Source organism: Peromyscus eremicus, chromosome 9 (genome assembly GCF_949786415.1).
Source record: "Peromyscus eremicus chromosome 9, PerEre_H2_v1, whole genome shotgun sequence".
Classification (NCBI taxonomy): Eukaryota; Metazoa; Chordata; class Mammalia; order Rodentia; family Cricetidae; genus Peromyscus; species Peromyscus eremicus.
The window spans coordinates 66,342,646-66,355,605 of NC_081425.1; the positions used below are offsets into that span (position 1 = coordinate 66,342,646).

The window sequence follows — 12,960 nt, forward strand, 5'->3', positions numbered from 1 at the left end:
TCAGGAGCCCCTGGTATACCCTCATCCCTTCCCATCTGGAAGACCCTTAAGATGAATTGCCCCAAGCCCTGCCCCATCTCTCCCCCACTTCTCAGCTTCCTTGGGCCAGAGCTGGAGTAAACTTGCATCACCCCGTTCTCCAAAGAGCTCTGGAGGCCGACGCGCTGGTCAGTGAGCAGTTTATTACCCATCAACCTGTCCAGCCTGCCCGCATCACAGCCTGCACAGCCTGGACGTCATCTTCATCCCAGTCCGTTCTGGCCTCCAGCCTCTGTCTCCACCCTTGTCCCCCATCCCCCCCCCCCCCACTCTCACTCCCTTTCAAGACAGCACCAGGTCTGGGGGCCACACCTCAGCTGGGAGAGGAGACGGGAAGATAGAAGCTGGGCCAAGAGAAACTAGAGTTGGCCCCAAGCTTCTGGAGCCAGCACCCCAGTTAAGAGGGCAAGGAGGCAGGGCTTCTGGGGCCACTACATGTGGTTCAGGCAGGAGGCTCTTCTCCAGGACGCGCAGGGAAGCCGCTCAGGTCTCGACCAATGATCTCACTCACTGTAAAGGAGGAGCAGTTGAAAGACAAGGCTAAGACGGGTCTTTTCCTTTTTCAGAGACCATCCCCCCTTCAGCTCCAAGCAGGCCTCCAGCTAGGACATATCTGGATTCCTCTTGTGCCAAGCCTCAGTTTCCCCAATGTCTCTTAACATCTGCTCCTAACTAGGTTTGGTCCAACTCCATCCACATGGGTTCCCGGCCCTGCATCGTTTATAGCATTCTCCCGTCAGCTCGGCCTGTGCCAATGGCAGTAGGTCAGACGTACGTGTCGTCAGCCAGACAAAGAAGGGACAAAATAGGGAGGTCTTTGTCATCAAAGCAGACTACAGTCTCCAGGGAAAGATAAGGTGAGGTTTCCACAAGCCACTGTCCCTCCCTGAAACTCAGTGCTTGAATCTACAGTTCAGGGAACTAGATGGAATGGTCTTGAAATACTTCTAGGGCTGAAATTTTGTGATTAGGGCAGAGACAGAAAAAAAGCTGGAATAGATACTCCACGTGCCCTTCAGAATTAAGTTGCTGAATTCAGGTGGCCACACATACACATACACCAAGAATTTGCTCCGGAGACGTCTGACTAGTCCTGGGACACTAAGGATGCCCAGTCTCTAAGCAGCCACGCTCCGGCCCTCAGCACACATGCACATCGATCTCTTGCACTCACTCACACTCACAGTCCCCAGTCCCACACCCACCTTCCTCCAGGGTGATACCCTGGATAGGTACATTGTCTCTGAAGCCGCTGCTGTAGCCACCCCTGGATTTCTCCTGCTCCGAAGCCCCCTCCCCAGGGGTATAGCCTGGCCCCACCTCATTGTAGCCCTCGGCAGGCAGGGGGTGGACAGCATTCTGGGGGTTGAAGGGGTCTTCAAGTGGTGGGGAGGAAGGTAATGGAGGTCTAAAGGGGGCCGGAGGGGAGAACGGAAGCCCCAGGGCAAAAGAGGAGCCCTGTCCTCCATACGGGTCACCAGGAAAGGGGCGGGGAAGGAAGGAGACTGCGGGTGGGCGGGCACAACCTGTGGTTCCTCCAGTCTCAGGGAACATCCGCAGGCCAGGTCTATAGGATGGTGGGGGCCCCGTCTTGGGGTAGAGAGCGGGTGTGCTATAGCCAAAGCTTTCTGACAGATAAGGAGTCTCATAAGCAGGGTCTTCATGGGGATAGGAGGGGTAAGGGGGCCTGGGTGGTGAGAAGTCCATGTCAGTGCCAAAGGGGGGACCCGATGTGGAAGGGAAGCCCCGGAGAGATGAGTCTGGTAAGGGCTCCTCCTTGAAGACCACTGGGAAGATGAGGCAAGAGGAGGCTGGTGAGGTTCTGGCCATTCCACCAGTACACCTTCCAACCTCCTTCCCTTCCGAGGGTTCGTCCACCCCTTATCCCCTCACACGGGGCCCCCCTTCTGCCCCCACCACAGGCAGTCTTAGAGCGCACCAGGTAGGAACTTGAAACTTTGGGTGGGACTGCGCTTTCTCCGCCCGTTGGAGACGTAAAAGTAGACCTGGACTGGTCGGGATACCCGCTTGTTGCTATACTCGGGGACAGTCAGCGTCAGCGTCACCTGGTGAGAACAGAGGATGAGACACAAGTCCTTAGAGATCCTCTATCAGCCCAACCCTTCCATGTACCCAACCAACTCTTATCTCCTAGTTCTGTGGCTGAGGAGCAAATCCGTTCCCTGGAGAGGAAGCTCTCTCTCTACTAGAGCACCTAGATCCTTCAGGCCAGAAAAAGTTACTCTGGAATCCAAACCCATAAGTAAGGGGCTCTCTTTTATTTCTTTTTCTTTTTCTTTTCTCTTTCTTTCTTCCTTTCTTTCTTTTCTTTTCTTTTCTTTTCTTTCTGTTTTTTGAGACAGGACAGCCTCGGATGTCCTGGAACTCGTTCTGTAGACCAGGCTAGCCTCAAACTCAGAGATCCCCCTGCCTCTGCCTCTGGAGTGCTGGGATTAAAGGCGCCTCGCCACCACCACCCAGGCAAAGACCTTGTTGTTTTGTTTTGTTTTGTTTTGGAGATACTGTCCTGGAACTCTCTCTGCAGACCACGATGGCCTGGAACTCACAGAGATCCACCTGGCTCTAAGGGGGCCCTCTTGAGAACTCCTTACTCTTCCACCCCTCCCCCCACAGCCAGGTTGGGGACCCCAGGGACACTGGCACCTACCTCACTGCTCTGCAGCCGGTTCACCACAGCCTCCTCTTCCCACTGAAGTTTTCCATCTGCGCAGGAGAAAAAGAGCTCCACCTTGGTCTAGGGTCCACCCCCTGGCCCAGTCCCCTACCCTTTCCCCTCCTGCTGGAGTCAACACCAGATTCAAAAGATCCTTAGCAGGTCTGACACAGAGCATGCCAGATGTTTACCCGATGAAAAAGACGGGATGAAAACTGCCCCCAATGAGGACAAATGGTAAACAAAGGTCAAGGGAAATGGCAGGGACCCAGAGAGAGTTCATGTTAGAAGCAGCCCTGGAGCCCTCCCACCTCAGACATCCCCTCCTATGGTACTCACAAGATGGACAGTGGGGTAGGAATAGGTCCCATCTTGAAGGGAGGCACTATACCAAGACTAATGATGTAGACCCCAAGAGCTAAATGTAGGTCTCGGGGCTGGGCCATCCGTGAGAACAGTTGAAGGAAGGGGAAGCCCACAGGTTGGTGGCTGCACCCTGAATCCTATCTCCCATTTCTGCACCCCTACAGCTCCATCTTGGGGCGCCCCATAGGCTCTTATAATCACAGCTGTACTTTTATCTCACAACTCAGGACAGGCCCAGGAGAACCTATGACAGCTGTGCATGCCCTCTTCACTTCATATACTTTTTCCATGAGGGTGAACGTCTCAAAGCCAGTTCCTCTCTAATGCTTTACTGAGCAGGATGTGTATTTCTTGGTTTTGCTCACTATCCTTGGTATTTTCGGTTGTGGCCACTTCCATGAGAAACTGATTGTACGCCATGAGGGGAGGCAGATAAAGAGACTGCCGCTCGGCTTGGTGGCGGTGTGACAGTGCCAGAGTCTCCCCTGCTGGTTGTGAGCGCTGCTTCTCTCCTCTCCCCAGGGGGTACTCACCAGGGCCCCTTTCAATGAACACCACTTTTGAGTCTGGCAGGAAGTTGGAACCAGTCAACACTAGCTCCTCCCCTCCTCTCACTGAGCAGGCGCTGGGGCTGTAGGCCTCCACCTGGGGCAGCTCCTGGGCTGAGCGCTGGGCTGCAAGGTAGGATAATAAAGAAGCCTGGCTGGGCTGGGTGCAGAAAGGACAACCGTCTCCACCACTAGGGGAGCCCTCTTTCCAGAGGCAAATACAAAAGATAACTAACAGTAACCAGGAAACCACACAGACTATGGAAGGACCACTCCTGAAGCAGAGACAGCGCAGACAGGTGCACCTGGACCATCCCTGAGACAGAGTCTGTAGCAGGGGCAAACTCAAACACCACCTTCACCTCTCCCTCAGGACGGGAGAACAAGAGCTGAGTCCGCTACAGGGCTACCCATGACACACAGGGCACGGGGCACTGTGTAGAGGAAACGGGTAAACAGACAGACAAAAGAGCGGCAAGACACAGAGAACTGGCCAGGGCCTGTTTGCTCACAGCACTCGATGGGCACGGAGGCTGCCTGCACAGAGACGACCTTCCCGCCGCCCTGAGGCACGTGGACACGGAACACCAGCCGCACACGTGTGTTTTTGCGCCCGATGTCTGTCTCACCCTTCCGGAGCTCAATGTCTGAATTCCGAAGCTTCAGGATTCCAGCACAGTCGATGCTGAAAGGCAAAGGAGAGATGGGAAGACTTCCTAGCCAGCAGTGCGACAGAGATGCATTTTCTAGAGGGGAAGCCCCAAGGGGCCCTCAGTCCAAGCCACGAGACTGTCTAAGGTGCTTAGGGAGACTGTTTTCTAATCTAGAGATGGCCTCCGCAGAAAGCTCCCCAGACTCAAAAAATACTTTCTTAAGGCCAGAAACTGGCTGGGGATGAGGTTTAGTGGCAGAGCACTTGCCTAGCATATATAAAGCCCTAGGTTCAACTCCCAGGACTTTAGGAAGGAGGAGAGAGTTGAGGATATAGATCAATGGTACAAAACTGTCACAGACTCTTTGTACACTGTGTGAAGATGCGTTGCTGTGATTGGTGTAATAAAAGGCTGAATGTCCAATAGATAAGCAGGAGAGATAGGTAGGACTTCTGGGCAAGAAGAAAGGAAGAGAGGAGGAATTGATGCAGGTGAGAGATGCCAGGAGACATGGAGAGGAGATGCAAGGTGGAAGAGAGGTAAGGCCACATGACAGATGAATACAAATGGGTTAATTTAAGTTAAAAGGTCTAGTTAGGAACAAGCCTAAGCTATAGGCCAAGTGTTCGTAATTAATAAAAAGTCTCCAGATCATTATTTGCAGGCTGATGATTCACAGACAGTCTGACAAGAAAGACTGCTACGTATGGAGCCCAATGTGGGTCCACGTATATCCTTATGTGGATATACGTGGACCCACATAAGGCTTCACAGACTATCCAGCCAAGATTTCAGATAAGCTCTATACTTTCCCATCACACAGAGACTAAACAAAAAAATAATACAGCTAGCTCTCCCAAGACTTGACCATTATCCTAATTTTCTCAGGGTCCCCCGCAAAGATACTGTTGCTCCTAGACAACAGGAAGCAGTCTAGAGAACACAACACCCACATTCCCAAGAGGTGGGGTTGATGGTTTTTGGTCATTCAGTGGATTACCGATGTTTATCATCAAACATTTAGGGGAGTTGGTTACAAGGTATTGATGATCATGGTCAGGAAAAAAAATGAACCAAGGAGATTAGATTCAGGGATCTCTTTCTGAAAGGAAAAGGGGGGGGTGGATATAGTACAGAAATGATAGACTAAAAGAGTGGATTGTTGAGTCTACTTTTGAATAATCACTAGTCTCAATTATTTTACATTGGTATGGGTTTTTTTATATTAATACAAATTTAAGGGTTTTTTTATATTGTACATGTTTCTACTCTTGTTTAAGGTATTTTACCTATGCACCTCATTTTAAAATGTAATATAAAGTTTTAGTCCTTGAAAACTATTTAGGATAATAAAGAAAGACATGCTAGTAGTTAGCCATCTATAACAATCAAACCTGTAGTCACATTAGGTATGTTTTCAAGGTTAAACAGATATATTTTAGATAGATGGTCTTCAATCACTTCAAAGAGCTACAGAATATGGCATTTGAGATGTTTTGACATCTTTTCATGACAGTGAGACATATCTTCTCCTGGCAGTACCAACTTACTTCCAAAAAGGATGGTGGGCATCAAAGAACCTCCATATGGAGTTTGCTTTCAATGTGGCAAAGCTAGCCACTGGGCAAGAAACTGCCCTTGCCTTGACTGCTGACAGTCTGCTGTCCAAATTGGACAAACAAGACACAAAAGAAAGTGCCAAACTTTGCCAAGACATGGCAGGACAGTTCTTCAAAATTCCTGCTTCACAAAAAGGTCTGTCAGATATTCTAGGCCTGTAGGCCAAAGATGGATGCCCCAATGTTGCAAAGGAACCTTGGGTGACTGTCCAGGCAGTCAGCTGCCTCTGTCATTTCTATAGTTTTGGAAGTTGTTTGCTCTATACCTCCTATCTACTCAGGTAATATTATATCCTTCTCAGGTTTTTGATGGGGTTGAAGACTAGATAGTTATAGTTACAGTTTTCCTTGTTACCAAATTCAGAAAAAAAAAATGTAAAGTTTATAAGGTTGAGAAATATACTTACATTGTTTAAGAAGATGTTTTTAGGTCTAAAAAGATTTTTAGGATGGTAATACAAGTTAGGATAGAAAATGGTTTAGGTATAAAACTTGAATTCACTAGGACAGGATAGATAATACAGTACTTTCTCCAAATTTGCCAAATACAAATGGACTGGATATTGTGAATGTAATCCTTACTTGATAATTGTTCTTATTGTATATAGTTTTACTATGTCAGAGTTAAAATCTTTCCTTTTTATTTAGACAAAAAGGGGGATATTTATACCCAGTGTGAAAATATGTTGCCGTGATTGGTGTGCTAAAAAGTTGAATGGGCCAGGCGGTGGTGGCGCACGCCTTTAATCCCAGCACTCGGGAGGCAGAGCCAGGCTGATCTCTGTGAGTTCGAGGCCAGCCTGGGCTACCAAGTGAGTTCCAGGAGAGGCACAAAGCTACACAGAGAAACCTTGTCTCGAAAAACCAAAAAAAAAAAAAAAAGTTGAATGGCCAATAGCTAGGCAGCGACAATAGGTGGGACTTACAGGCAGAGAGAGAAGAAGAGGAGAAGGAATCATGGCGTCAGACATGGAGAGGAAATAGGAGATGCAAGATGGAAGAAAGGTAACGCCATGGGATAGAATGTAGATTAATATAAATGGGTTAATTTAAGTTACAAGGTCTAGTTAGGAACAAGCCTAAGCTATAGCCAAGCCTTCATAATTAATAAGAAGTCTCTGTGTTGTTATTTGCAAGCTGGTTTGCCGGACAGAGAAAAACTTCCTACACAAAACACTTACCTAGAAGGCTGGAAACTGACTTGGAGTGATAATGTCTGGCTTTTCTAGGAAAAAGAAAAAGGGGGCCTCTCTGGTCCTAAACACTGCAGGCTGAGGGAAAGCTGGCTAGGGACTTACTTGGCAGCCATGTTGTTCTCTGGGAGCAAGGTCATCTCCAACACTTTGGTACCACTGACTACAGCTTCGTAGCTGGCCGTGGCCACCATCTTGCCGGTAATGCGGTGCACCTGGTAGAAGGCATGTGGCCGCAGGCTCCTTTCATCTGCAGTGCCAATGAACATCTGCAGAGTCAGTGGCTTCTCACTGTAGCCTAGGAGCTGACAGAGGGAGACAGAGGCCACCTATTTGAAAGCCCCAGTGTCTTTTGCCCTTTATCCATCCTTGGATTTTCCGTCCAAGGATGGGAATGGTGAAAGATAAAGAATATCCTGTACGGAATTCCCTGTGGGAAACTGGGCATCAGTCGTAGAGAAAATGTGGTCTGAAGTTCACAGTGTTATTCTTGGAAGGCCCAAACTGGGCTGGGCAAAGGAGGAAGAGCTTCCAAGAAAGACTAGCCCAACTCAATATAGAGGAAAAACCTAACTCCCAGTAACCTTTGGCCTCAGCTGAAACCCTCCCCCACATCTGGCAAGTCACCATTTTCCAAAGTAGACATGAGGCCGATGTCCCACGGGATGAGTCGGGAAGGGTGGGGGTGCAGGAGAACAGAAAAGAAGAGTAGAAAGTATATCCGGGTCCTTGCTGTGTACCCTTCCTTCCTCAGTTCCAGCCCCTCCCCTAGGCTGCCTGCAGGGTCACAGCTGAGACAGAGTGTGGGAAAGGGCAGTGCCATGAGTCTGTGCACAGCTGAAGCTCCTTTGCAGGAATCTGGGATGGGAGGAGAGAAAGAAACACCGGGCCTGCCTTCTGCCCCTTACCTTGACCACAGGGTGACCTCCAGGAGCAGCTTTGACAGCTCCTCGGCTGCCCTCGGTCTCGTAGTGGGCTCGGTGGTGAGCTCTGGGCTGCACCTCAATCCTCAACTCCAGCTGCTCATACTGGCTGGGCAAAGGCCAGTCCAGGGGAGGTAGGGCAGAGGTCCTGGGTAGAAGACGAGAGCGAGAGCGTGGTCGTCTGGAACCTCAGACCCATCACAATCACACCGGGTTTGTGGGGGAGGGGGCAGTAGGGGTATGGGAGAGATTAAAAAAACCACAGCAAAAGTAAATTCCAAAAGCTCAGAAACAGGGGTGCTGATAGGGAAGAGAGTCCTTTGAAGATGGGGGTGTGGAAGATGGTGATAGCCCTGAGACTCCTTTCTCCCGGTTCTGGATAAAGGCTTTGCAGGCTTTACCAAGAAACAGAGGAACCCAAAGGCTGTACTGCCCCTCCGACCTAGAAGGGCAGGTACAGCACAGAAGTGCCCCTTTAGACCAGAAAAAGCATTAGAAAAACAGAGACTGAGGGCAGAAGCCTAGAGCAGAACCTAGGGCTGGCTTCTCTGCTGCCAGGCCAAATCCTTCCCGCTAGCTGGGGCTAAGCAGGAAAAGTTGTAAGGGGTAAGGACTGCTTTTCTGGAATTGTGCTTACAGATACTCTGCTGCTAAATCTCAACTGGTAATTTCCTGCCCACCTCCCCCGCCCCCGGATATTTGGCAGTCTTTTAATGGCCATAACTAATGCAAAAGGTGGTACTAGTGTCTAATGAATAGGCCTGGGAGGATGCTCACCATTAGACCGTGTCCAGGACAGCCCTGCACTCCAAACTGCCCAACTCAAAACAGTAGTCTACCAAGGTTGAGAAATGTTGGTCTATGGGAATCCCAGGGGCTCCAGCTTCCCCCTAGAAACTTTTCAGGATGGAGCCACCTCAGTCTGACAGCTCAAGGCTTAGGACTATGGAAATGGACATAACTCTTTTAGAGTAGAAGGGATAGAAATGCAAGTTTCAATATAAATTCTTTGACTTGCAAATACATGTAACTTTATTCAGACTCAAAGTGATGCTCTTAAGCCATGGACTTAGAAATTAAGGGTTAGAGGAGGGCTTCTTGTAATGGGACACAGGGCTCTTCTATCTGTTCGGTCTAAACAGCCAGAAGCTAAGATCAACCTGTCCGAGCCAGGGCTGATCAGGAAGTGTGAGAAACCCTACAGGAACTCCATCTCACCTAACTGTTCCTCTCAGAAGACTGACAGGTGGGGATGAAGAGCCTTTTCTAATACATCCACAGGAAGCAGCCATCTACAGCTCAGTCCATTGCTGGCTTTTTCTTTTTTCTTCAAACTTAATGGCCTTAAAACCAATTAGGTAACTGGGGCCCTCTTGCAATAACTCTTAGGAGAAGTGGAGAACACCTGGAAGCTGAACCTGTCTTTAAACTCATCCTTCCTTTGACCTTTCTGCTCCCTGCAGAACGGGGGTTGAAGAGCACAGAGGTCCCAGATCTGGCCCTCACCTGAAGATGGGGCTGTGTCCCCCAATCCGGGCCTTGGACCAAGCAAGGGGAGAAGGCACTGCGAGATAGTCCATGCCAGCCACCTCTTTCCGAAGACCCCCTGGAGCAGCCACAGCCTCATCTGTTCCGGAAGGCAGCTTCCCATTGCACGGGGCAGGCTCCTCAGACCGAGGCAGGGCCACTGCCTGCTCGCTCGAAGTCCTCCGGGTTTTCTGAGGGATGCTCTCTGTGGTTGGAGCTCCCACATAGTCAAAAGGGCCAGGGGAACTAGGGTCCCTGACTAGAGGCAATGGGGGTGGTGGAGGTGGCTCTGGACCCTCTTCCCCAAGGCTGCCCCGGCGGGACAGAGCCGGGGAGGCGGAAGATGGGGTTCCAGAACTGGAGTAGCGCCTCTTGCCGCAAGGTGAAGCAGGCCGAGGGGAGGCTGGGATGGGCCCGGGAGCGCTGAGGAGTAGCCAGCTATCCTCCGGCGCTCGGCCTCCGGAGCTTGGACCGTAAAGGCTCCACGGATCCTCCGGGGTCCACGGCCTAGGAGAAGCCCGGGGCGAAGGCAGCGGAGAGCTCAAGCCAAAGCGGGAAGCCGCCTCATTAAGTTCTGACTCCACCTCATCGCACGCTGCATACAGGGCGGCCTCATCCGAGGCATCAGAGAAGAAACTCCACGAAGACAGGCTGCTGCTGCCAGGGCTCGGGCTGAAGAAGGCCCCTCCGCCCTGGCCTCCTGCCTCTCGGTAGCCCCCAAAGCCTTCTGGTGGGGGGTAATCTCTAGGAGAGCCGTCCCCCCAGGTTTCAGGAGTGTCCTCTAGCGAGGTCGGTGGGTCAGGCGTGGGAGAGATGGATGTGATCCGGATGCTGGGACACTCAAGAACACGACCACCCCCAGCACCCCCCGCACTCCCTCCTGGGCCCCCCAGCCTCACCGACCGAGCCGGTTGGCTCTCCCAGGTGCCAGGTGAAGGGGCGGGACGGGGTGGTGGTGAGTGCATGCCCGGCCGAGGGGGTGGGGGTCGGGGAATACCAATAGGGGCAGCACCATAAGGAAGGGGTTCCCCCAGGCCCAAGCGACAGCATGAAGGGGCATCCTCTGAGTCCAGCTCTGTCAAAAAGGCGGGGAGAGTAAAGGGAGAGAGGGAGAGAGAAGCTGGTGAGACGTCTAGGTTCCTCGGATGGTCAGCTCCCAAAGCCTGAGATGCTCAGCTAGGAGGGGTCTCCTAGTCTCAGGACGAAAGCAAAGTGGAACATCAGAAGACAGAAACTAGATACAGGCATGCCAGAACCCCATGTTCTGAACCCCTGGTCCTGGGACCTAGGGTACCAGAGAAGGTGGGACTTAAGGTGAGGACCTTGGGCGGCGGAGCGCTAGAGACCGGCCTGGAGGTGTGTTTGCCCAGGCTCTGGGCTGGGCCGGGGGCGACTCACACATGAACCTAATTAGCAACGGTTCCCAAACCCCCAAATGGTGCTGGCAGAAACCCCAGTTACCATCGCAACCGTGGCCTGGGGGTGGGAAGGATGGGGGCATGTCTGTGGTGACGAGGGGAGGTGGCTCCTCCCTCGCCCCCCCCCAAAAGGGGGCGGAGGTGCAGCCGGAGGGTGATGCGTGCGGGGCCCAGCCAACGGGGGAGGGGGGCAGGGGGGGGGCGGGGGGCAGCGGGCAGCGCGGATTCCGTGCGAGCGGCCGCCGCCCCCGGCTCGATCCCCGCCATCTGCCTCTCATTGCGGCTAGACAGGGGGAGGGAGAGGGGTGCCCCTGCGCTGCCCGAAAGAGCCCCCCAGCCCCAGGCGTCACGTCTGCAGGACCAGGCCTAGGTCCGAAAGCCTCAAACTCCAGAACCAACCCTCCCCTCCCCAAGCCGGCGCCCCGGGCCCTTGGGGGCCGAGGTTCCCTTCCGCCCCCCATCACAGAGACAATCGGCCTAGCCAGGAGGCGGCGCGTAGCCAACAACACCCCCACTCCCACCCCAGTCACGACCTAAAAAGGAAAAAGTGGTGCCGTGGCCCCCAGCCTCACTTCCCCAGCCTCGGTGGTGGAGTCCTCCAGCTCCCCTCAACCTCTGACCCACCTCCACCCCCACCCCAGGCTCGCAGCCTCCAAAGGGTCCTGACTCGGACCTCCCCTGCCCTTTAATCACTGGCCAAAAGACCCCTTCCCAGCCCCACACTAACCTTCCCCAGGGCCCCCCGCGCCCAGCGGGGGGGCCTCCTTTTCCTCCCCGAACACCAGCTTAAATTCCAGCTCCTCATCCTCGCAGCTTGCCGCCCCCATGGATCCGGCCGGAGCCCCCAGGTCCCGCCTGGGTGGGAGGGGGAGGCTCAGGACGCTGCTGTAGCTTCACGCGCGGGTGGCTCCCTCCCTCCCTTTCCCTGGGACGCCCCCTCTTCTGTCGCTGCCGCCTCCCTCCCGACGCCCCCTCGTTATTATAGAAACTTTTCCAAACTTTTTTTCCCCCAAACTTCTTCAAAGCGGGCCCCCCCCCCCTAGCCTGTCCCTGATTGGCTACCCGGGATGCTCCGGCCCCTCCTCCAGGGATGAGATGGGAAAACCACGCGCCCCTAGTCCTCCCCCACTCTCGCTCCCTCCCTCAGTCATCTCTCCAGTCCCACCCCCTTCAAAGAGGGAGGAAAAAAAAAATGAATTGGAAAATGGTCCCTTGAAACGTTATAGGACCTTAATGGTACCTATTGGCTCGCGGTTGTGACAATCACTTCTTACTGGGAGCCCAAACCTCAGCCCATTTCGTCTCCGCTGAGGGAGGGAGGTGGGGGGAATCCGAGCCGCCTTAAAGAGGCCATAATCTGGGCCCCCAGTGTGGCGGGCCCACAGTACAGCCTTCCCTGCGATCTGCAGAGTAGTGTAGCTAGCATCTCCCTGGAAAGGCCACCGCTTCTGCGCCTCCCATCCAAGTCTGAGTAGACGGCAGTTCCGGGATTGAGAGAGGCTCGGAGCTGTTCTGGACAGGAGGCCGTTCCTTCCTCCACCCTCGCTGAGACCACTCTACCTGGGCCTTCAGGGAGCTCTGGCACTCCTTCACCGTCACCTCCACCGGCCCCTCCTCCCATTCCCTGAAGATGCAGAACTTTTAGCTGTCCCGAGAGTCTCTCAGACCCTTCTAACCCCAGGAAGCCTTTGAAGGCCCGCAGCCCCTTCTGGGCGGAGATCCAGGCCGGGCTTTGCCGACACCCTTGTCCTAGCCACCTAGATAGGCCATTAATTAGCCTCCACGGAGGAAGTCGGCTCCCTCCTCCCGCCCAAGAGCTGCAGACTAGAGTGACTCTGTCGTCCAAGGGCAGTCCCCTCCCGGCTCTCCTAAATTCCTGGCCAGGTTTAGAAGGGGCCCGAAGCTGAAAATGTAGGCCCCGGGGCTGGACACCTGTCACCTGGGCAGGGGAGGAAGACCCGGACTGGAGTTTCTAGGAAGGGCAAGCAAAAAGGGTCCCA

At 53.1% G+C, this 12,960-nt stretch overlaps 1 protein-coding gene across 1 annotated transcript; it reads right to left on the bottom strand.

Annotated features, from left to right (window-relative positions):
- Positions 1–300: 300 nt before the first annotated feature.
- Nfatc4 (nuclear factor of activated T cells 4) lies at positions 301–11,922 on the bottom strand. The gene is made up of 10 exons (XM_059273590.1): positions 11,688–11,922; positions 9,522–10,617; positions 8,001–8,163; positions 7,198–7,397; positions 4,140–4,312; positions 3,613–3,753; positions 2,708–2,763; positions 1,979–2,105; positions 1,245–1,826; positions 301–549 (listed from the first exon to the last, which is right to left on the bottom strand). Exons 1-10 carry the CDS (start codon positions 11,785–11,787, stop codon positions 482–484), a joined length of 2,706 nt encoding a protein of 901 aa, XP_059129573.1. The 5' UTR covers positions 11,788–11,922; the 3' UTR covers positions 301–481.
- Between the last annotated feature and the right edge of the window lie 1,038 nt (positions 11,923–12,960).

Coding starts and splice junctions, on each gene's coding strand:
- Nfatc4 (XM_059273590.1), bottom strand. CDS start 11,787: ATGGGGGCGGCAAGCTGCGAGGATGAGGAGCTGGAATTTAAGCTGGTG. Junction 4,313..7,197: donor GAGAACAACATGGCTGCCAA/GTAAGTCCCTAG, acceptor TTTGCCTTTCAG/CATCGACTGTGCTGGAATCC. Junction 2,764..3,612: donor GTTCATTGAAAGGGGCCCTG/GTGAGTACCCCC, acceptor TCTCCTGCGCAG/ATGGAAAACTTCAGTGGGAA.